The sequence below is a fragment of the Narcine bancroftii genome, chromosome 9 (assembly GCF_036971445.1).
Source record: "Narcine bancroftii isolate sNarBan1 chromosome 9, sNarBan1.hap1, whole genome shotgun sequence".
Taxonomy (NCBI): Eukaryota; Metazoa; Chordata; class Chondrichthyes; order Torpediniformes; family Narcinidae; genus Narcine; species Narcine bancroftii.
This window is the reverse complement of record NC_091477.1, coordinates 80,323,906-80,348,400: the sequence shown is the minus strand read 5'-3', so window position 1 is coordinate 80,348,400 and position 24,495 is coordinate 80,323,906. Positions and strand designations below refer to the sequence as shown.

The 24,495-nt window shown below is 40.8% G+C and overlaps 1 protein-coding gene across 2 annotated transcripts; it reads right to left on the bottom strand.

The window, feature by feature from the left end:
• Positions 1–18,114: 18,114 nt before the first annotated feature.
• LOC138742324 (C-C motif chemokine 8-like) lies at positions 18,115–23,285 on the bottom strand. Of its 2 annotated transcripts, XM_069896586.1 has the most exons (5): positions 23,116–23,285; positions 22,883–23,003; positions 21,647–21,717; positions 20,439–20,516; positions 18,115–18,997 (listed from the first exon to the last, which is right to left on the bottom strand). In XM_069896586.1, exons 1-5 carry the CDS (start codon positions 23,186–23,188, stop codon positions 18,903–18,905), a joined length of 438 nt encoding a protein of 145 aa, XP_069752687.1. In that variant the 5' UTR covers positions 23,189–23,285; the 3' UTR covers positions 18,115–18,902. The 2 variants fall into 2 exon arrangements, with proteins under 2 accessions (XP_069752687.1, XP_069752688.1); XM_069896587.1 differs by lacking the exon at positions 21,647–21,717 and having other exon boundaries at positions 23,116–23,284.
• Positions 23,286–24,495: the final 1,210 nt, after the last annotated feature.

Sequence of the window (24,495 nt, the reverse complement as noted above, 5' to 3'; positions counted from 1 at the left end):
TTTAAAAAAAGGCCAGAATTAGAAGATAAATACAATCTGCTGGAGGAATTCAATGGGTCGAGGAGATTCAGTGGGATAAACAGAATGGTCGAGGTTTGGAGCTGAAATACTTGCCGATGCAAGGTCAGGGGGCGGAGAGGGCAGTGATGGGGGAAGGTAGGCCATGAGGAGCCAGAGGCAGATCAGTGGAGTGGACTGGCAGAGTAGCAGACATCTGAGGACAGAAGTACAATCGGAGAGGAAAGCACCAGAGTTCAGGCCAGAATTCATGGATTGTTATGGAGCATTGGAAGTCGCTGTTTGGTCAATTTCCCACCATTCACAGAGGACAGGATGTGGTGGTTCACCACCGGCCTACTGCAGGGGGCAACCTCTGTACCTGCAGGAGTGTAAGGGGACAGGACAACACCTGGCCGGCTGCCAATCAGTCAGCTTGAATGGATCAAGCCCCCCCGGTCGCGTGTCAATCACCCTCCGGGATATAAGCCTGCGCCGACCTCCCAAGGCCTCACTCAGAGTTGCTGCAGCCACAGCCAGCCTGGCTCTGTGGAAGTCTGTGGATTAAAGCCTCTTGTACAGTCTTTATCTTTGTGTGTGCCTGATTCTGGCTAACAGTGCACCACACCCTGCTCTACTTCACCTCTCCCACAAATTTGCCCCAAGTATCCCCGCAAATTTTGCGGAGTAATTTTTACGGCATTCCCAAAGTCCACCAACGGTCAAGCAATAGTGAAAGTTATTTGCTGAGACTTCCTGCACTTACATTCGGAGTCTGGTCTCCAATTCTGCTTCAGGTGAAACCTGCTGTAGGATTAATGGGTCTTTTCATGAGTATGGAAATTGTTGGAGGGCAGAGCTGAAAGGGAAGAACATTACATTATTTTTAAACTTATTTTTCTTTGATTTTGATTGTTGCAACTCCATTTCTGCATTCAGTTCTCTCTCGTGCAATAGCGAGGTCGAAAGACCCGCACAGTCTGCGGGCTACTGGAGATTGGTGCATGGGAATCAGGCATCAGAACTGGGATTCAAGAGGGTGCTGAGGTCAAGAAAGGGTCCCAAAGGGCATTGGGCACTGAAGGCTCTCGGATCACATTGGAGGTTTGGATCTGGAGCTCGGGCCTGCTGATTAATTGAACACGAGTCTGTGTGGCTGCGGAGGCCGGAAGCACTGAAGGAAAATCCATGGACACTTTTTAAAAAATACTTTATTTAGAATTTTAAAATACATAGACACTCGAAGAGATTCTCTTTTGCTTCTCTTTCTCCTATTGTGAGGGTTGCCAGGTGATGCTCACAGCAATTCTTTGTTTGCCTGACAGCAGCAAATGTTGAAGTATATCATGTACATTACATTTTTTAATGTACCGTATATGCCATTGTATAGGATGACTTGTGCATAGGATGACCAGAAATTTTGGTTTTGAGCAATACCCTATGAATAAGGACCTCCCGCTGACCAGTAGATGCTGTTAAAAGCAAATCAATATTTTAATAACAAATTATCATTTAAAGGCTTAAATTTTATTTGGATATTTTAAAATGAACTACTATCTGTTCCGATGACAGGTCATTTAAACCCGGGAGCAGTTGAACTGGGCAGATGGACCCTGCAGAGGAGCACTGAGACTTTGCAAATAACTAGCAGGGCATGTGTGAAATTTCATCGGAGCCGACAGAAAGATGGCGGTGGCATTGCAACTTCGTGTCAAGGTAAGAATTTTAGACTCATTGTAAAGGATGATCTGGGAAAATATTCACCTTAAAATCAGAGTCATTCTATATGGCATTTTATTATGTGACAATAAAAGGAACATTGAACGTTGATGGTGCAACTGAGCCATCTAGTGCCCATTCTAATAACTGCTGTTGGACTGCCCAGAAAAATGTTCAATTCACTGCAAACCCTGGGAAGATCTGCTGGCCAACAGACTTTTCCTTTTAATCCACAGAGCTGGTCTGCACTGGAATGTGTGCCAATGTCATGAACTTGCAAATGGAAGGTCATTGGTTACCAAAGGGAAGCATGGAGATTCACTTTGGAATGTGTGTGAGTTTGCTAAAGTTATTTATGGAAGATGTAAGATGTACATCATTGCAGCTGGACTTAGTATCCTGGGACTTCACTAATCAGTAATTCCTCACTGCTACTGACCATTCAAATGACATGGAGAGCTGTTGTTTACATCATTGACTGTACTTCACTGATTTAACCTCTTAATGGGAAAATATTTTCCACTTTTATGCACAGATTCCTCATCACATTAGTCTCGACAAAGTGTGCTCACACAAAACATTGACTATCCATTTCTCCTCACAGGTGCTGCCTGACCTGCTGAATCCTTCCAGGTTCTCTATGTTTGCTGATCTGCGGCAATTGTTTCTTCCCCCATTTGAGCCTTCTTCCACTGTAATTCCCATGTGATGGTCAGCTCCCAAACTTGGTAATTTCCATTTGCTGTCACACATGCTCCAAGCATCCCCCTTTTATTGTTTTTGAACTTCAGTGCTTCACTTTTTCCAGGTACTGTGGGCCTGGTGTTTACTCTGCACAGTATCCCAGCATCCTTCCATGTAAGTTTTGGAATGGCCATAGGACTGCAAAAGTCTGAACTTAACAAGCAAGTTCTTGGTTGATAGAATGCGCAAGGTTCAGCAGTAACAGTGGGAACCTGCTCCCGGATTCGGCATGAGATCCATGAGTCCATTTATCTGAATGGGCAATGATTAATAAATGAAATTTATTTTTCCCATTAATCAAAATCAGGTGAATGGGCTGTGGGGAAGGGAATAAGTTAATTTTTTTACTGATTGTGTCTGTTTTAAAGAATTTAATTACTTAAAAGATTGGAAGTTTCTTCCCTTTGCCTCTCCCCCGCACACACCCCCCCCCCCCCCCACCCCCACACTGAGGACGTCACTTCATCTGACAAGCTTTGGCTTCATAATCAAGTTGTTTAGAGCGTGAATCTGCAAAATGGCAGTGGTGGCTTCGATTAGTGTTGAACCCCTCATCTGCAAGGTACTAGCTGGGGATAGGGATCTGCTTGTGTTGCTTCTACCAGGGTGATGATGTGTCTTTTATTGTAATAAAGAAACCTGGGTTCTTTTGAAATAATTATATTTATTAGCTGAAGCACGTGTCGACAAGACCTCATGGAGGCATTTATTTTGAATCCAAACTGCAATAGTGCATCTCCTACCTCCCTCTAGTGGTCAGGATTAGCACTAGCACTTGCACTAGTACTCTTATCATTACATGCCTTTTCCTTGAGCTATTTAACCTAACGACATGACGCACTAATACAGTATTCATTTCATTTTAAAGTTCAACACAAACATCAGCAGCACCAACTTTTTTAAGTGCGCACTTCTTTTTCTTTTAGAGATTCAGTTTATCAGGTGCTTTGATGACGTGTGGATCTTCTTAACATCGATCTTTGTGTCGGCTCTGCTGGTCCACTACTGTCCACCACTGATGGTGTTTCCTCTGTTGCTGTGCAGGCTGCATCATCTGAATTTGTCTGTACTTGTGGTGTCTCTTGCATTTTCAGCAGGCTCTTTCAAATTCTCCTCAGTATTTGGCCATCCTGTGCTCTGACAGTACAGGATCTTGGATTTACTTCTCCCAGAACAATAGCCTTTTTGACCCAAGCGTTGGAATCTCTGAGTCTCACTGTGTCATGTTGTGCCAGGGGACCTAAGCTTCATGCTGACTTGTCCTTATTTTCTTTCTGTCTCTATTGCTGACGCTTTTGTTTCCATTCAACATCTTCAACACCTCAGTTCTTGGTTTTTTCTGCAGAGTAGGGAAGTGTGGTGTGAAGTCTACGTCCCATTAGAAGCTCAGCAGATGATACACCATGTTCAAGTGATGAAGCGCTGTAACTCAATAGGTCTAGATATGGATTTAAGCCACTGTCTAGTGGTTTCTAGAGTACTATGTGAACTCCTTTCTCTGCTTTACTCTTTGACTGTGGATGCAGAGGACTTGAAGTCACATGTTGAAAATCATACTCTTCTGCAAAGTTCTGGAATCCTCTACTGCTGTGGCATGGTCCACTGTCACTGTAGACAATTTGAGGAATTTAAGTTCTTTCAAAGGTTGATTTCGTATATTGGATCACACAAGCAGCAGACATGTTAGGAAGCAGCACAATCTTCAGATAGATCAATATATAATCTGTAACCAGCAAGTAATTCTTTCCATCCATATGGAACAGATCAGTCCCAACTTTCTGCCATAGTTCTGCTGGTAAGTCAGTTATTATCATGGGTTATTTGCTGGCTTTGTGTGATGTTTCAAACAGGTCTCACAGCCTGAAACCACCCTGTCAATGTCAGAATTTATCCCTGGCCAATAAACAACAGTTCTGTTCCTCCTCTTGCATTTTTCCTTTCCAAGGTGACCTTCGTTCACCCTTTTCAGCATCTCTTGTCGCAGTGATTGAGGAATTACAATTCTGCTCTGTCAGAGTAGAAGCCCATTGACAGCACTCAGCTCAGCTCTGATGTTGTTGAATGGCTGATATTCACCTCTAGGTCTTCCTTCATTCAGATTCTTGATGACCTTCTGTAGAACTGTGCCCTTTTCTGTTTTAGCTGTGATCATATGGATTTCATATCAGATGCAGGAAGAGATTCTATGATCAGGTTCTATGGAACTCTCATTGTGTGCTTCACTCTGCGTCGATGCCTGGATAATGCATCATCAAGGATGATGACAACATCTGAATGTCAATATGCACAGGTTGAGAAAGAGTGTCTAGGTACATTCTATGGACTCAAGGAATTCCACATTTATGTGTATGGTCTACCAACATTGGTGGCAGAGACAAACCACAAGCCATTAAAAGCAATAATCAAGAAAAATCTCAGTGAAATGTCACCGAGAATCCAAAGACTAATGATGAAGCTAAACGTTATGACTTTGAATTGGTGTACACACCAGGGAAACTTATTGTGCTAGCTTAATTTCAAATCCATTAAAAAAAGCATCAAAACTCTCTCCCTGCAACTGCGTGTGCAAGCGAAACACGTACCTCTTGAACATTTCATTTTTCTTTGGTGAACAGTGTTCATCAAACATCTCAATAACCAGGTCGAACTTTCCCTGGTTTTCTGCCTTGGCAAAAACAAATGTATTGAAGATCTCTATTGCTTGAGGTCCTGCCATGGTAAGCAGCATGGCAATATTCCATGTACAGGTTTGCTATCGAGTTCAATGGCAGGTACAGCATGAATCTTTGTTCAAACAACCTCCACTCATGGTTGAAATTTCCAATCCAATTTATAACGTCAGGAATCTTTACACTCTGCTGATGATGACTGATGCACACTCTGCACACTCCTGCTGTTTCTTCCACTCCTGGTACTATATAATGTTTCTTTTATTGTAATAAAGGGACCTGGATTCTTTTAAAACAATTATATTTATTAGCTAAAGCACACACAGACAAGACCTCGTGGAGGCATCCATTTTGAATCTACCCAAACTGAAATAATTTGTCTCCTGACTCCCTCTAGTGGTCAAGATTAGCACTTGCACTCACACTAGCACCCTATCAGTATAACACCCTCCGGTCTTCTCATTGGAAATCTGCCTTTGCATCTCAGTCTTCAGTTTGCAGTCCCAGTTCTCTCTTATTTAATAAAGCCACTGGCCCATTTCATTGTTATTAAAGCAATTAACATTGTAGCTGTGCAGAAAATGGGTAGTTAGGGCAAACATGCTTCCAACATGTGTCTCTAAAGTGCTTTAATCATAGCAGATGCTGAAGGCCCAGATTTTGCTGTATTTTTCTGGCATCACTTTAGTTTCTTCAAGGTCAACAAGAGGAGAGAAGGAAGTGGTTGAGATTCCCCAGCAGATATACCAGTAACTGGCTCTTTGATCGTGTTTGAAATTAAAAAAAAAATTACTCATACAGCACAGTAACAGACCCTTTCAGCCCATGAATCCATGCTGCCCAATTACTCCTGTTTAACCCACAACCCCCAGTACATTTTGAACAGTGGGAGGAAACCTAAGTCCCCAGGGAAAACCCACGCATACACAGGGAGAATGTACAAACACCTTACAGACAGTGTGAGATTTGAACCCCAGTCTCAACTGCTGCTGCTACAACAGCATTGTGGTAACCACTACACTAGACTAAACCCGGCACAAGATCCACGAGAGTCGATAAAAGGTCCCAAACCAAAAAGTTGACTGAGCATTTCTCCCCACAGAGGCTGCCTGACCCAGCATTTTCTTGTTCACACAAGGTCCACTCGCTTGAATGGGAATGAAACAAATGCCCTGCTGTGAAGATATGTTACAGCTTGTTAATTAAGTTCTGTTAAATCTAGCTTTTTTAATTATTTTAAAGTGTTTGGGAGGATTTTTTTCCCCTTAAAGATGCGACATCTCTGGTTGTCTTTATCCGCAATGTTTGGAGATGGGCTGGAGTGAAATCAGCAAAATGGTAGCTGTGGCATCAGCATTGGTTAACCTCTTCACTGGTGAGGTAGGAGCTGGCATGCAACACTTTTACTCAGATATTGTTGGGCTCACTCAATAGAAGCCTGCTTTGGCATTTCAAGTGAAGCTGAAGACTGGTGCAGGGCACCATCAAACAGGAAGAACACCCCACATTTGAGAAGGAGGAGATGACCCTATGGGACGGTGACCACGGCGGCAGACCAGTGAGGGGCTCTGCAACTAAAGAACATGCAGACTTGTGCGAGGAACCCACGCAGAGTGTGAGGTGCTCGCGACTTGGAGGCAAAAGACTGTGGAGTGCTTGAGACTAGCTAAAGGGGTACCAGATATCGGAAATGGCATATGAGAGGGTGTGGAGGGGCCCTGGGTGCTGAAGACTTCCTGATTGTGTCAGAGATTTGCATCTGGAGCTCAGGTTGCTGAGAGTTTGGACTGAAGTTTGTGTGGCTGCAAAGGCTGTGGGGGTGCTGATGGCAAACTAAATGCAATGAAAAAAAATCTTGACACTTGAATCTTAAATTTCCAGTCTCTGGTGCAACAGTGCATCTGGGCCATCTAGTGGTCACAACAATAACTGAAATATTGATTATCGCCTGCACCAAGACAAGAAAGTACGAAGCTTTGACATTGTAACTGCCCCAGAAGAGATCTAAATCAAGGCCAACCCAGAAGAAATTTATTTAAAACAAATCTTTCCACTTAGCCTGATTACTTGTAATAGGGTGTGTGCATTTTTATTTAAAATGTTTAATTATTTTTTTATTTAAATTTCAACATACAGCACGGTCACAGGCCATTTTGGCCCACGAATCCTTGCCGCCCATCTTACATCCATTTAACCTACAACCCTCCTCCCCTCCCTCCCATCCCCATATGTCTCAAATGGTAGGAGGAAACCAGAGCCGCCAGGGAAATCGCACACAGACACAGGGAGAATGTACAAACTCCTGACAGACAGCGCGGGATTCGAACACCAGTCCAGATAACTAGCACTGTAAAGGCACTGTGCTCATGGCTATGCCAACCATGCAGGGCCAAGGTATTAAGCTTTTCCAAATGGAGAATGTAGTGGTTAACGCAAGATGATAACAGCACCAGTGTTCGAATGGAGTTTGTATGTTCTTCCCATGACTTCCTCCAGGTGCCTTGGTTTCTTCCTACCTTTCAAACATGTATGGAGTTGGGATGTTAATTGGGTGTAATGTGGCTGCAAGGATTTCATGGGCTGGAATGGGCTTCAACCACACTGTATTATTTAAACAAAAAGAATTTAAGTTTATACATTCTCCCATGTCTGTGTGGGTTTTCCCCTAGGGCTCCGGTTTCCTCCCACCATTTGAAACATGGGTCAATTAAGTGGAAATGAGGCAGCATGGACTCTTGGGCTGGAATGGCCTGTTACCATGCTGTCTATCTAAATTTTTAAAAAAATTAAAAACCAGCTCCTTGGTTTTGGTGACATTGAATCCAAGGTGGTTGCTGGCGTGTCATTCAGCCAAGTTTTCAATCGCCCTCCTGTATGCTAACTCATCAATCTTTTTTATGCAACCCACTACCGTGATAGCATCTGTGAACGTGAAGATGATGTTATTGTCATACCGAACCACACAGTCAAAGGTGCAAAGTGAGTAGAGCAGGGAGATAAAAATACAGCCCTGTGGTGCTCCAGTACTGATAGAGATTGTGGAGGAGATGTTCTTATCAATCTTCACTGATTGTGGTCTGGAGGTGAGTAAATCCAGGATCCAATTACACATCGGGGTGTTGAGTCCCAGGACTTTGAGTATGCTGATCAAATTTGAGGGGATGGTGGTGTTTAATGCTATGGCCATGAGTTATGATCTTAGGATTGCCACCTGTGCCACATGCTAGTGAGGTTAGAATTTCTGGATCATTGCACTCTCTTCCAGGGAAGGTGGGATGTGTACCAGAGGGATGTATGTAAGGGATCACTTTGGGTCCAGTGATTATAATGCCAGCAGTTTGAAGATAATAATGGATAAGGATAGGTCTGGTCCTTGGGTTGAGATTCTTAATTGGAGAAAGACCAATTTCGAGGAACTGAAAAAGTATCTAGAAAGTGAGGATTGGGACAGCTTGTTTTCTGGAAAGGATTACTTGGTAAATAGGAGGCCTCCAAAGTACAGAGAGTACAGAGGCTGTATGTTCCCATAAGAATTAAAGGCAAAGTTAACAAGTATAAGGAACCTTGGTTTTTGAGGGATATTGGGGATTTGGTTATGAAGATGAGAGAGCTATGTAGCAGGTATAGGCAACACAGAGCAAATGAGGTACTTGTGGAGTACAAAAAATGCAGGATAAAAACAAGAGGGAAATCAGGAGGGATAAAGGATGAGGTTGCTTTGACAGACAATTTGAAGGAAAATCCTCAGGGGTTCTACAGGTATATTAAGAACAAAAAGGATAGTAAAGGATAAAATTAGTCCTCTTGAAGATTAGGGTGTTTGGCTATGTATGGAGCCAGAAGAGATGAGGGAGATCTTAAAGGGGATCTTGCATCAGTATTTACTCAGGAAATTGGCACAGAGTGAAGTCATGGAACCTATACAGATTAGAAGAGGAGGTCTTTGGTGTCTTAAAGTGAATAAAGTTGGATAAAACCCTAGGGGCTGACAAGGTATTCCCTCAGACCTTGAAGGAGGCTAATCCTTAGATACAGGTGAAGTGGTGGAGGATTCGAGGGTAGCTCATATTATCCTGTTGTTTAAAAAAGGCTCCAAAATAACCTAAGAAATTTTTGCCTGGTGACCTGACCTGGTAAGAGGTAGTAAGAATTGGAATGTGTTCCATGACATCAGATATACAAGTATATGGATAGTCAGGGATTCATTAGGGATAGTCAACATGGTTTTGTGCATTGTTGGTCATGTTTAACAAATCTTAAAGTGTTTTTTGAGGAGGTTACCAGGGAAATTGATGAAGGAAAGGCTGTGGATGTTGACTACATGGACTTGAGTAAGGCCTTTGGCAAGGTGCTACATTGGAGTTTTTCAAGCAGGTTCAGTTGCTTGGTAATCATGGTGAAGTTGTAAACTGGATTCGACATTGGCTGTATGGGAGAAGCTCTCTGACGGGAGGCTTGTGTGCCACAAAGATCAGAGCTGGGTCCATTGGAGATGTAGTGGACAACGAGGAAGGATTTCAAAGCTTGCAGAGAGATCTGGAAAAATGGGCTGCAAATTGGCAGATGAATTTAAAGCAGGCAAGTGGGCAGTGCTGCATTTTGGAAGAATAAACCAACGAGTGACATACACGGTAAATGTTAGAACATTGAGAAGTTCAGTAAGTCAGAGAAACCTTGGGATTTAGATACATAATTCTCTGAAAGTAGCATTACAGGTGGATAGGGTTGTAAAGTGAGCTTTTGGCACATTGGTCTTCATAAATTAAAGCATTGAGTTTTGGAGTTGGAATGTTATGGTAAAGTTGTATAAGATATTGATGAGGCCAAATTTGAATTTTGGTCACCTAAATACAGGAGAGATATCAATAACATTGAAAGAGTGCAGAGAAGATTTACCAGGATATTGCCTGGACTTCAGGAACTGAGTTACAGGTTAGGACTTTACTTCCTGGAGCTTAAAAGAATGAGGGAGATTTCATAAAGGTATACAAATTGATGATGGGTATAGATAGAGTAAATGTAAGTAGAATTTTTCCCACTAAGGGTAGGTGAGATATAAACCAGAGAACATGAGTAAAGGGTGAAAGAGAAGTTAAAGAGAATTTCTTTACACACAGAGTGGTAGGAGTGTGGAACAAGCTGGCAGCTGAAGTGGTGAATGCAGGCTCAGTTGTAACATTCAAGAAAAATTTGGACAGGTACAGAGTATGGAGGGATATGGACTGGGTGCAGTAATAACGATAGACTAGAAGGGCTGCAGCACCTGTTTCCTGTGCTGTAATGTTCTCTGGTTCTATAAGAACCTTGTCATTATCATGGGTCTCTGGGTGTGGCAAGTGTTAATCATTATCATCAGGAGCAGATGATTCGTTCCTAAAGAGTGTGTCATCACACCTCATCCTGTTGTGTTTCAAGGCCATGATGTTGATGTGAGCATCCATAAGGAATTCATAGATGACAGACGAGTGGCTTGTTCATACATCAATGGACCTCAAGAAAGCAATATGGACGGGGTGGTGAAAGCTAACAGGACTTGCCTGTTGCTGATCTATTAACTCCAAATACTACAAGTGATAAGGCTGAATAATTGCATCATTATGCCTCCTGCCAGTGCAGCAACTACAGCAGAGGATGCTACTGTATATTCTAGTCAGTGTGGCTAAACTCACAGCAGTCTGCAGAACACTGCTGGAAAAAATAGTTGCATAAGATAACTTACTGAAACTTTATCAAGAGGCACAAGAAGAAAAAAACAAATGGTAAAATAACATCTAAGGATACTTTAAAGTATCACAATTTAGTGTTTAAACTGAACAGTGAGGCAAGGATTCCTAACTCAAATATTATACACGCAAATTTATTTTAAAACCTGAAGGACTGAAACCAAAGTATGATGTTCAATTGTCAAAAATATTAACCAAAGAGAATGTGCAGAAACTGAAAGTTATTTAAGCTTGCAGGATGTGAAAGTTAGAACATTAATTAAGGCTGTGATATTGGATTGTAAGTATGCAAATACCTTGCAACTGAGAATGACATTAAATCTACCATGCAAAGAAAGAATAGTACTTGAAACAAGCATGATTAAGAAGTTATCAAAGGGTTCTAGGTCATGTAGCAGAAGGAAGTAACATTTGTCAGAGAATCCTAAATAATCAGGATAAAGAAACTATTGGAAGAGTAGCTCAGTTTTCAAAGAAGTAAATAAATGATGATCAGGAAAGTCTCAGTCTTCAGTGGAGAAGCCAACACAAGCAATAAGTGAAACAGAAAATATTTCATTTTGAAACGGACAAGGGCAAAGTGGTTAGGGTAAGATCGAGAGAAAAAGAGAATAAAGTAGGGGGGAGCAAGAAAGAGAGAAAAACAGAGTGAGGGAGAGAGAGAGAGAGAGAGAGAGAGAGAGCGTATACAAGTGACTGTATGGGAGAATATGTCAACAGAAAGAGAGGGAGCGAGAGAATGAAAAGCAGGTTTGACCAGAATGAAAAGAATCTGCTGACGACAGAACACAAGAAAAAAAAAACGATTTGTGCTGCAGTTACTCAAAATACAAAAGCTCTGAAATATCCTGAAACAAATGTTGACTATTGTTGTTAATAAATATGCTTGTATCCATGATGACTTCTTGTAGTCAGCAACAAGTGTGATGTCTCTCTGCAAGACAAACCTGGAAGGCGAGACTGTAGCTCTGGACTGCTTTATATACAAGGTCGCTGTGATGACCCCTGGTGGCCTAGTGGTGTAATTGCATCTCACCACAACAAGTCCCTTGAGTTGAGTTATCTTGAAAACCAAAAGTTAAGCAGAGAAAGAACAGGAGCCGTTTGGGACCAATGCTGTAATCTGTGCATGAAGCTGGAGACCATAGGTGAGCACTTAAATCATGTTCCACATCAGTATCACTACAATGAGGGACAATGTAGTTGGAGAAACCAGGTACTGGAACAAATTACCATTGAAACAAAGGAAATATTAGATGTCATAGTGGTGTAAAAATCCCCAGTGCAAAATGAAATGCATTCCAGAACTGCTATGGGATGAGATTGCTGGGATTCTGAAAAATCTTTTCTAGCCACAGGACATAGAACATAAAAGATTACAGCACAGTGCAGGTCTTTTAACCCATGATGGCATCCTGTTCTATGTAAACTTATTCCACAATAACACCAGATAATGAAGATTTTGCTTCCTGAACATTTTTTGGGTGTATTTTATGGATTTTGTGCTGTTAATCATGAAAATCACTTTACAATTTTCCTATCATTTACTTTTTTTTAGATATATCTTATTTTTGTGATTTCCTGTCATATTTTAAGTCTATTTCAAATATACAAAATAATGAAGTGCAGCATGTCACTGAAAATTCAATTTCGACTTTCACACTTGGACGTTTTCCCTGCTGGTGCAGTTAATTACAAAAATGTTGAAATGTTTCCTCAGGACCTTCCGACCATAGAAAAGCAGTATCAGGGCAACTGGAATCCATTAATGCTGGCCGACAATTGTCACGAGAGGCATCAGATGCTGAGCATGAATGAAAATTAGTGATAAAGCATTTTTAGGTCAGATAAACTCATGCAATGTGACCCCATCATTAAGCGATTAAAAATGCTAAATTCAATAAAAGTTAATTTAAAGTTTGTCCAAATTCCTACGTGATACAGCAAACCTGAAATTATCCTTGTGATCAGTTTGAAGTTGTCTATCATAATCCCCAATATTTTTTCAGGAGGAAAATGTTTTGAAAAAAAAAATGTTGTCCAATTAGTCCCTCCCTCAATGTGCAGAGAAATGGCAGATGTTATTTAATCGTGAAAAATAAATATGAGGTGGTACATTTTGGAAGGACTAATAAAGCTAGGCTATACATATTGAATGACAGGAACTTCAGGAGTATTGAGAAATTGAGGCACTTTGATGTACATGTCCAAGAATCCCTGATGGAAGTATCACAGGTAAATATGAACAACCGATGATATTCATCAGGTCAGACAGCATCCAAGGTAAGAAATGGTCAGTTTACCTTTGACAAAATGGAGAGAAATTGTCAGTCAGATAATATTAACTGTCCAATTTTCTCCATGGATCCTGCATAACCCATGAAGTCCATCCAGTGTCTCATTGTTTGCTCAAGATTACAGTTCTTGCATATCTCTTTTAATCAGTAGTAATGATGGCTAAGAAGGCATACAAAATACTGGCAAGAGAGCTCTGATCTAACTACATAAAATATTGGCTTGACTACAGCTGGAGTACTGTGTGCAGTTGTGGTTGTCACCCCAGGAAGAATTTGCACTGGAGAAGAGATTTACCAGGAGGTTGTTACAGATTTATGGGGCTGTAAATTGAGCAGCATGGCCTTGTGGGCCAAAATGGCCTGTTCCCATCTTTGGTTTGGCTTCGCGGATGAAGATTTATGGAGGGGTAAATGTCCAAGTCAGCTGCAGGCTCGTTTGTGGCTGACAAGTCTGATGTGGGACAGGCAGACATGGTTGCAGCGGTTGCAGGGGAAAATTTGTTGGTTGGGGTTGGGTGTTGGGTTTTCCTCCTTTGTCTTTTGTCAGTGAGGTGGGCTCTGCGGTCTTCTTCAAAGGAGGTTGCTGCCCACCGAACTGTGAGGCGCCAAGATGCACGGTTTGAGGCGATATCAGCCCACTGGCGGTGGTCAATGTGGCAGGCACCAAGAGATTTCTTTAGGCAGTCCTTGTACCTCTTCTTTGGTGCACCTCTGACACGACGGCCAGTGGAGAGCTCGCCATATAACACGATCTTGGGAAGGCGATGGTCCTCCATTCTGGAGACGTGACCTACCCAGTGCAGTTGGATCTTCAACAGCGTGGATTCGATGCTGTCGGCCTCTGCCATCTCGAGCACTTCGATGTTAGGGATGAAGTCGCTCCAATGAATGTTGAGGATGGAGCGGAGACAACGCTGGTGGAAGCGTTCTAGGAGCCGTAGGTGATGCCGGTAGAGGACCCATGATTCGGAGCCGAACAGGAGTGTGGGTATGACAACGGCTCTGTATACGCTTATCTTTGTGAGGTTTTACAGTTGGTTGTTTTTCCAGACTCTTCCAAAGGCGCTATTTGCCTTGGCGAGTCTGTTGTCTATCTCGTTGTTGATCCTTGCATGCGATGAAATTGTGCAGCCGAGATAGGTAAACTGGTTGACCGTTTTGAGTTTTGTGTGCCCGATGGAGATGTGGGGGGGCTGGGAGTCATGGTGGGGAGCTGGCTGTTGGAGGACCTCAGTTTTCTTCAGGCTGACTTCCAGGCCAAACATTTTGGCAGTTTCTGCAAAACAGGACGTCAAGCGCTGAAGAGCTGGCTCTGAATGGGCAACTAAAGGGGCATCGTCTGCAAAGAGTAGTTCACGGACAAGTTGCTCTTGTGTCTTGGTGTGAGCTTGCAGGCGCCTCAGATTGAAGAGACTGCCATCCGTGCGGTACCGGATGTAAACAACGTCTTCATTGTTGAGGTCTTTCATGGCTTGTTTCAGCATCATGCTGAAGAAGATTGAAAAGAGGGTTGGTGCGAGAACGCAGCCTTGCTTCACACCATTGTTAATGGAGAAGGGTTCAGAGAGCTCATTGCTGTATCTGACCCAACCTTGTTGGTTTTCGTGCAGTTGGATAACCATGTTGAGGAACTTTGGGGGGCATCCGAGGCGCTCTAGTATTTGCCAAAGCCCTTTCCTGCTCACGGTGTCGAAGGCTTTGGTGAGGTCAACAAAGGTGATGTAGAGTCCTTTGTTTTGTTCTCTGCACTTTTCTTGGAGCTGTCTGAGGGCAAAGAGCATGTCAGTAGTTCCTCTGTTTGCGTGAAAGCCGCACTGTGATTCTGGGAGAACATTCTCGGCGACACTAGGTTATTCTATTTAGGAGAATCCTAGCAAAGATTTTGCCTGCAATGGAGAGCAGCGTGATTCCCCTGTAGTTTGAGCAGTCTGATTTCTCGCCTTTGTTTTTGTACAGGGTGATGATGGTGGCATCACGAAGGTCCTGAGGCAGTTTTCCTTGGTCCCAGCAAAGCTTGAAAAACTCATGCAGTTTGGCATGCAGAGTTTTGCCGCCAACCTTCCAGACCTCTGGGGGTGATTCCATCCATACCTGCTGCTTTGTCACTTTTCAGTTGTTCAATTGCCTTATATGTCTCTTCCCGGGTGAGGACCTCATCCAGCTCTAGCCTTAGGGGCTGTTGAGGGAGCTGGAGCAGGGCAGAATCTAGGACTGAGCAGTTGGCACTGAAAAGAGATTGGGAGTGTTCTGACCATCGGTTGAGGATGGAGATCTTGTCGCTGAGGAGGAATTTGCCGTCTGAGCTGCGCAGCGGGCTTTGGACTTGGGGTGAGGGGCCGTACACAGCCTTTAGAGCCTCGTAGAAACCCCTGAAGTCGCCAATGTCCGCGCTGAGCTGTGTTCGTTTGGCGAGGCTAGTCCACCACTCATTTTGGATCTCCCGGAGTTTGCGCTGAAGATGGCTGCATGCGCGACGGATGTCTAAATAAATAAATAGGCTGGGTTGGGTTTTTTTTTGGAATAGAGAAGACTGAGGAGGAACCTGACTGATGTACACAAAATTATGTGGAACATAGATAATGTATATAGTGTTGATTTCTTTTTCTCCCATAGCAGAGATACCTATAACAAGCATGAATAGGTATAAGGAAAGGGGCAAGATATTTAGAATCGTATCAAGCAAGAATTATGTCACAGAGGAGACCAAAACCTGGAATACACAGAGGGGTAGAGGACCCTGATGCTCTTGGTACATTTGAAATACCACGGAAATGGGCTGAGTGATGGAGAATGGGCCTCAAGTGGAGAGGATGTTGATTCCTGGCTACATACAATGGATTGAAGGGCCAGATAGTTGTCTGATTGTTGTTCTATGAATCTTTGCCTTGATGAAGAACGGACAACTTATCATCCCAGGCACTGTCCCCACCATTCTCTTCCAAACCCCCTCAAAAGCTAGCATGACATTTATTTTTAAAAAAAGGAACCAAAATTCGGCACTATCTATCAGGTGCAGCCTCACCAACACCTATAGTACAACTGTAACAATGTTTAAAACCCCGAGCAATATTCCATTAACCTTTGTAATAACTCGCTTCACCTACATGCTAACTGTTTTGTGTTTCGTGCCCCTCCTCACAAATATAAGAAATCGTCCTGTGCGGAACCCAGTCTGGGTGAGAGTACTGATTAGCTGAATAAATACTGAGATTATCTGCAACAGTCAAGGGAGCTCAGTATGCCTCAAGCAAGTCATAGAATTAATTTTACATCTGCTGGTATTTCTCTCTCTATTCATGAGGTATATACTCTGTGCAATCATCCTCTTCACTAGAAATTCCCCAGGCACATCCACTAAAGCATCATCATATACTTTAGACACTCTCCTTTTTGTCTTCGAGTTGAAACTATCACCATCCATTTTATGTCTTGCTAGCTTACTCTCATCATTTATTTTCTCCCTCTTTTTAAAAAATTCTTCATGACTTTTTATTGAGCTTTCCCAGCCTTGAGCATTAATCTTTGCAATATTAAATGGCTTTATTTAAAACTTCTATGGATGGATTATCTTTGTTATAGTCTTTATTTTGGAATGTAATATGTTCTTTTATTTAAAAAGAATCATGAAATATCTCAAATGTGTAACCCTCCTTACCTGCCTTGTTATGCATTAATTTATTCATCCACGTAGGTTGGAAGGACACAACCCAACAGTTAAATGATCTACTGATTTCTAGTCAGGTAGAAAGAGAACACAGAGTCTCGGATCCTTTGTCAGAACTGGGGAAGTTGAGTGATTCACCTTCCAAAAGGGATCACAGGTCCATCAGTGTAACTGTCCTAGAGGCTACTTGATAACTGAGGATGGAGAATATTGGAGATAGGGTTTTGATAGATAACTTGGAGGCAAATGTGCCATCAACTGACCTGAGCTGACATCAATTTCTCCACATTAAATGGACAATTTGTGAATGGCCAAGTCATTTCAAAGGTGATAGTAAATTTAATATACATTGCTTTATTATTTGCATTCTCAGTCTTGGAAATTATTCACTTACAATGCAGCTACCATCTCTGTCATTGGATAGGTGGTGTAATGGTACAGCAGGTAGTGTGCAGCTATACCGTGGCTCTCGGGAACTTGTTTTAATCCTGACCTCTGCTGCTGTCTGTGTTTTCATGTTCTCCCTGTGATCACGTTTTTCACGTGAGCCAAATACATGCTTTAATTAATATTAATTGATGTGTGTCAAAAACTGTAAGCAGTAAAGGCATCAAAAGGGGTGTTGGTGGGCAGGTGACGGACTTTCCAGGCTACAGGGAGACTATGTGGCATAATGGAACTGATGGGACTATTGACGTGGACTGAGTGGTCTCCTTCTGTGTACTGGTAAGCAACAATACCATGAGAGATTAAGCACATGGTAGGTTGAATCCCTTCAACCCTCTCCCACATTGCAGTCAATCTCCTGGCTTTTGATCCATTGCGGTTTTTTCACTTCCCTTCCCACAAGAAGAGTTCTGGCATGAAACAAGAAAGGCTGCAGATGCTGTGACTATAGTTAATACATAAAAGTGCTGGAGAAACTCAGCAGGTCCCGCAGCATCCATAGGAGGTAAAGATATCGAGCTACCATTTTGGACCTAAGCCCTTTGTCAAGGTATGACATAGATCTTGAGAGCAGCAGGGTGTTCAGATGGAGAACAGTGAGAGAAAGATTCTCAATAAACTCCCTTCAAAGAAAGGAGGAGAACTTCTTCAGGGTAGGCGAAGAGATTTCACATTGTAGTCTGGTATCCTTGATCTCACTGTGCCATTCAGTGCCATCCATCCCAAATTTAGCAATTCTAAAAATTCTAAACATATTTCAGTTTCAAGAGTGTAATGAAAATTTGTAGAACCTGATATTCGATATCGATTATGATTGTAATATCAATGCTTGCCTTATGAACACACAAGACAACTTCTTTCATACTTCCATTTTTTTATTAATAAGCAATCCAAGTATGTAGAAAAATACATGTGTACAAATATAGTTAAGTGTCTAAAAAAATTCTCATAGAAAAGATGTATTCAGTGATCTAAACTATACTCCTGCAGTTTCCCAAGCATTGTTTAATGTATGTGCAAAACAAAGTTCTTAATTATGATGTTAACTTTTAATATTCAAGTAACTTTTAGCAGTCTTAAGCATTGTTATATCTTTGCATTTAAGTATCTAATGGCTGATATCTTTGGAGCTGAGAATAAGCCAATAAAATCCTTCAGCCTGCATTAGAATAAGATTTATATATATTACATTCATATCCTGCTAAAGCCCATATCCACTGAGACCCTTACCTAAAAAAATCCTCAATCCCTTACAACCCCAGATTGTGTCCCTCTGGCCTGTGGAAATGTTGCTCTACCTTTGACCCACCATATCTGCCCAATTATAAAATATCCTTTAACATGTTCTAGAATTCCCCAGCATGCATAATTTTAAGTTTTATAGACTGTGTCAAATTAATATATATAATATTAATTTATATATATAATATATATAATCAAATAATTAAAAGTTAAAATATTCTAATATGTTCTAATAGCCTCTTGCTGGATAATTTATTCAAGCATATGGCAAGATTATAGTAAAATTCAATTTGTAACACAAAAGTCAACCACTTCATTTGCTCATCATTGAAAATTAATAATCATGGGTTTTGGGAGGTTTAGCAGATTCCTATATCCAATATTTTTAATTTAATCATCATTAATATGCAGAAAACAAATGTTTGCACGACTTAAACATGTTATCTGTCTTCATCTCGTTGTCATTCTTAGGTACTGCCACTCTCCACTCTGTTGCTTGAAGGAACAAAAAAAGAAAATACAATAAAATCTCATGCCATTGATTTGATCCCATGTAAGAATTGGCATAATTTATGGGAATTAATAAATATAACAGTGGACACATTTTGCCAAAATATGAATGAATAAGATATCATGAAATCCTTTAAAGAAAAGTGGGGTCGACTTGCTTGAAGCCTGGCCAAAATTTTGTATCTCAATCCATGCGACTACAAATCATATTATCTGGGCCCTGTTTCTGGTTTCCAATTGTTTGCATGCTTCCTACATTGCAACAACGACCATGCTTTAAAAGAATGTCGTTGGATGTTAACTGCATTATAATGATCTGCAAAGAGGTGATTTGCCCAGAAAAAGGTATCCAGATTCAGAGGAAACTGATTCAGAGATAAAAAGCAATGGTGAGACGAAAGGAACAATCTTTTATGAATTAAGAAAACCTGTGATAGAACAAGACCATGACTGAAAAGTAAAAGTGAAGGTAAAGCAAATAATTTTTAAAATTAAGTTGTTGGGGACTTTAGAAATGTGGAGTTTACTGTTTATGTGCTCCTGGGAAGGACTGACTTAAAATAATAGGCCATCTGATTAATCTTTCTCTCACTGATGGAAACAGAAAAAAGGGAAAGCCTACAGGAATAAGGAAGGAAGGGGAATAAAGGTTGAAGGAATGATTAATAAATGCATAAGCATCAAAACATAAAGTTAGGAAGGATGGAAAGTGAATACTGATAACATCTCATGACATGATTACCTAAAGATTATGGTTTGTCTGTTAGGAAATTTTTTAAAAGTACAGTGAAATCCCAATTTTACACACCTCAATTTACACAAATTTGGATTTATCGCAATGAATCATTGAGCTTGGGTATTGGGCTCACGGCAGGAACGGGGGCATCGGGATTCTGGGTTGGTTTAAAATGCAGACAGAATAACTGGGATGTTCCAAATAGAGGAGAAATGGAAATGTTGGTATGCAAATTAAACGGGGAAATACAGTGAAGCCCCAATTTCGCACAACCCCGCTATTTTTGCGATTCGATTTCATGGACCACAACAATCGTGTTATAATGGGGTTTCACTGTATTCTTAATATGAAAATGGTCTTCTCCTTTTCAATATCTTCCAAAATCAAAAGATTTCTCAACAGAAGTATTTAAAATAAACTTAGGCGTAGTAATATCAAGATCAATCTTATGGTATTGATTTTAGGCAGTGTCACATATGTATATTACAAAAAAATTTTAAGTGGGCTGTTGAGTGCAAGATCATGTGGTGTACTGTAACACATTTCATGTGTATTCCACTGACTGCACACCCTGTGCCTCTTAGGCCATGAGATATTGCAAATCTGCAAAAAGGTGTTATAGCATCAGAGGTACCTAACTCAAAATGAAACTGCAAATGTTCTAAGTCTGAATTCCTAAATTTAACTTACTTGATCTCTTTAATCTTTTTTGGTACCCAGCGTGCAGTAGGATTTGAACAGAGAGGTCCTTTCTCCAATGTGTAGAAGCTAAAATACCACAAAAATAGGAACATTTTAGAACTCTGACGAAGTTAGATACAAAAATACAGTACATGCAAAATGTTTTGTTCAATTCGTAAATGGATCCATAACTCATCATTGATGTGAAATTGCATTTCATAGCTAGTTATATATTGGAATAAACAGAAAAATGATTAAAAGTTTCAAAATAGGCAAATTCATCAAAATTTAATTCTTGTATGAGTGAAATTACTGTTATTTTCCAGTAACTAATTCAAACCAAATTTGTCACAAGTAGATATTGTGTATGGTTTACACTTGTGTAATTGAGAAAAGGAAGTACTGTAAATTAAAGTTTAACTTTAATTTATATATTTTTTTCAGCTTTTGGTGGAAGATTATCATTTTTTGATACATTTCTATAACATTTCAATGTTATAGCAGTGTATATGAGTTCTTTTTCCTACTGTTAAGGTCCTGAAAATGAATGATTATCATTCAGTGCCATCCATCCCAAATTTAGCAATTCTAAAAATTCTAAACATATTTCAGTTTCAAGAGTGTAATGAAAATTTGTAGAACCTGATATTCGATATCGATTATGATCGTAATATCAATGCTTGCCTTATGAACACACAAGACAACTTCTTTCATACTTCCATTTATTTTATTAATAAGCAATCCAAGTATGTAGAAAAATACATGTGTACAAATATAGTTAAGTGTCTAAAAAAATTCTCATAGAAAAGATGTATTCAGTGATCTAAACTATACTCCTGCAGTTTCCCAAGTATTGTTTAACTTATGTGTGTAATGCAAAACAAAGCTCCTAATTATGATGTTATCTTTTAATATTCAAGTTTTTTTTGAATTCCTCTAGCTGGATAGTTAACACATGTAATACATTTTTGTTATTTCCTCTGGATAAACAGTAAATAAATATGTGCATATTTTTCAAAAACACAGTTTAATTGAATGTTAAATCAGATATGTAATCAACAGATGTAAGTCACAATGACTTTTGGTCAATATTCATATGCACAGGAGAATTTATAAGAGTATATCAGTTTATCAGAGTATATCAATTAGCACAGTTAGTATAGAGGTGGGACAGTTAGCATCGTGGCTAGCTCAACGTTATTACAGTGCTAGCAGACCTGGGTATGAACTCTGTAAGGAGTTTGTGTGGTTCTTCCTGTGTCTGACTGGGTGCTCCAGTTTCCCCCACCTGCCAAAAAAACATAGGCTAATTAATGTACTTGAGCAGCGGGGCTCATGGTGCGGAAGTGCCTGTTACTAGGCTTTATCTCTAAAATTAAAATAAATATGTAATGATAAGAATTAGCTTTATGTTACTTGAACAACTTCCAAGAACATATTAGTTTTAGTTTCTTGGAAAGTTTTGAACCCAATCAGCAAATTTGAATGTCCCTACTTTGTTACAAGCAATCTTTTCTAAAAAAAAACTTTGCCAATATATGTCAAAATAATTTGGAAATATCAGAGCAATATATAATTTATGCTAAAAGAGCAAGTATAGAGTTAATTAATTATTTTTTTTCTCCTTGCAGATTATTGATGCGATGCAAAAACGAATGACCAATTTCTATTCACAAGAATATTTATTTCCTGCTTTCTCTCATTTCTCCATTGCTGTGCCAGTCCAGATTTCCTCAAATATTACTATTTATTTATTTGCTTCTAATTATTTATTCTGCCTTTCAAAATTCTCTCCTGCAAATGGTCAACATACAATATAAGCAAAGCTGACAAACAAGAATAGACCAGAACATCCAACGAGCCTGCATAATTAAAATGATCATCAGCTGCTTTGGGATATGACTTCTTGCTTCACCTAGTTTGCCACTTTTATTGTCCATATATCTTCTTTCTTTGGCTTGGCTTCGCGGACGAAGATTTATGGAGGGGGTAAAAAGTCCACGTCAGCTGCAGGCTCGTTTGTGGCTGACCAGTCCGATGCGGGACAGGCAGACACGATTGCAGCGGTTGCAAGGGAAAATTGGTTGGTTGGGGTTGGGTGTTGGGTTTTTCCTCCTTTGCCTTTTGTCAGTGAGGTGGGCTCTGCGGTCTTCTTCAAAGGAGGCTGCTGCCCGCCAAACTGTGAGGCGCCAAGATGCACGGTTTGAGGCGTTATCAGCCCACTGGCGGTGGTCAATGTGGCAGGCACCAAGAGATTTCTTTAGGCAGTCCTTGTACCTTTTCTTGATAGATTGCATATATTGGCCTCAAACACTGAAAAAACAAACTCTATCCAAACACAAATCAAAGCTATTGATAAAGAACAGAAAAAAAATAATCTATGGATATTAAGAACCTTCCATAACATAAAAAACATGGATTTTTAAAAGATGAGCTTAAAAATTGTTCCTTACATTACAGCCTCCACACATGGATAAAGATTGTTCTGAATCCTATAATGTGTAATATGATGGGGGATTGGTCTTCTTGATACTCTCTTGCAGCAATTTGTGGTCACCTTGCTTGGCCGGAGATCTGAAAAATACAAAATGTTATTTTAGTCCAAGGCAGGATATTTCGAGTGCCAACTGCATCCATAAATCATTTGTTCCTTAAATATAAAAGATTTATAAAAGTCAGAACTTACATGAGCTCATCCCAAAGATTGTTCCCACCAACATGAGGGCAACAGTAATTTGAAGCAATCGGCTGGAATGCATTGTATATCTGTTACAATTTTTTTTTCTGACCCGATTCTTTAGCTGAAGCAGCTGCAATGAGGCTAGACGTGACTGCCTTGATCTGCTCTCAAGCGTTCAGTTATTTCCTTTTATTGAACCCATAGTGTTCAACGTCATGCGCAAGAAAGTGTGCACAGTCATTATTTGCTATGTTCAAGTGGTTTTCAAGAGATGAGTGAAGATACTTTTGAAAAACACATCACAAATACTTCCTGTGAAGAATTTTCAATTAAATATCCTTTCTAGTGCCACCCTTCCTACTATTCCTTCTGCAATGCATCCACACTAATGCACAACAACGTTGCCTTGAGATTCTTACATATTATCTCTAGTAGGCATCCCATTTGATGTCATTGCTCATGGGTTTATTGCAGACCTTTGATTTTTAGTCAATTGAGACTTTTGCACTAACTTGTCGACTGAATTCCAGAGCTCCCAAAAGTGTAAGAATTTATCAAGTATGTCTTACTTGAGTACATATTGAATCTTGCAGTCTTCTTCAGATGCCCATGCTGATGTAGTCTCTGTGAATTCCCCCCTCCACTTCCATCACAAGAGCCTACACTCATTCCTTGCTATCATTCCTTGGCAACTGACAGAGCTCTGTTCTGTCACATTTAATGTTTATATTCTTGAGATCAGGAACCTGAGGAAAGGTGGAGAAGTTGTTGATACTATTACTCTGGTCAGATGTCATTTCCCATCTGATGAACATAAAATCACTTCCCTTTTATAAGTGCTTTATCTTCTAACATTTCTGATTGGTTCAAGCAGCGAGTCGGAGAAGGTGGTGACCAGAGCTCGGGCAGTGTTCGGAGGAGGAGGAGCGAGGTGAGAGCGATGGTGTTAATTGGTCAAGGGCCAACAAAAGGAGGGTGAGGCAAAAGAGCAGCCAATGAAGAGCAGTCCAGTGAGTGAGTGGCCCATTGAAGGAGTGGGGCTTCGAGGCTTTGGCTTGAGAGGCTTTGACGAGCAGAGGCTGAGGTCATGCATATCTGGATTAGGTAAGACTGTATATTTGTCACATTTCACTTTGTAAGGTGAAGGGGAGAGAGACAGGATGTGAGAGAGCAGCTGTTCTCATTGTCAGATGTGGGAGGTCCTGGAATCGTCTAGCCTCCCAGACATCTGCATCTTCACTAGGTGTGCTGAGCTGCAGCGTCTCAGGGACCACATTAGGGAATTTGAGCTGCAGCTCGATGATCTCACTCTGGTCAAGGAGAGTGAGGCCGTCATAGATAGGAGCTATAGCCAGGTGATCTTACCAGGGCCACGGGAGGAGGATC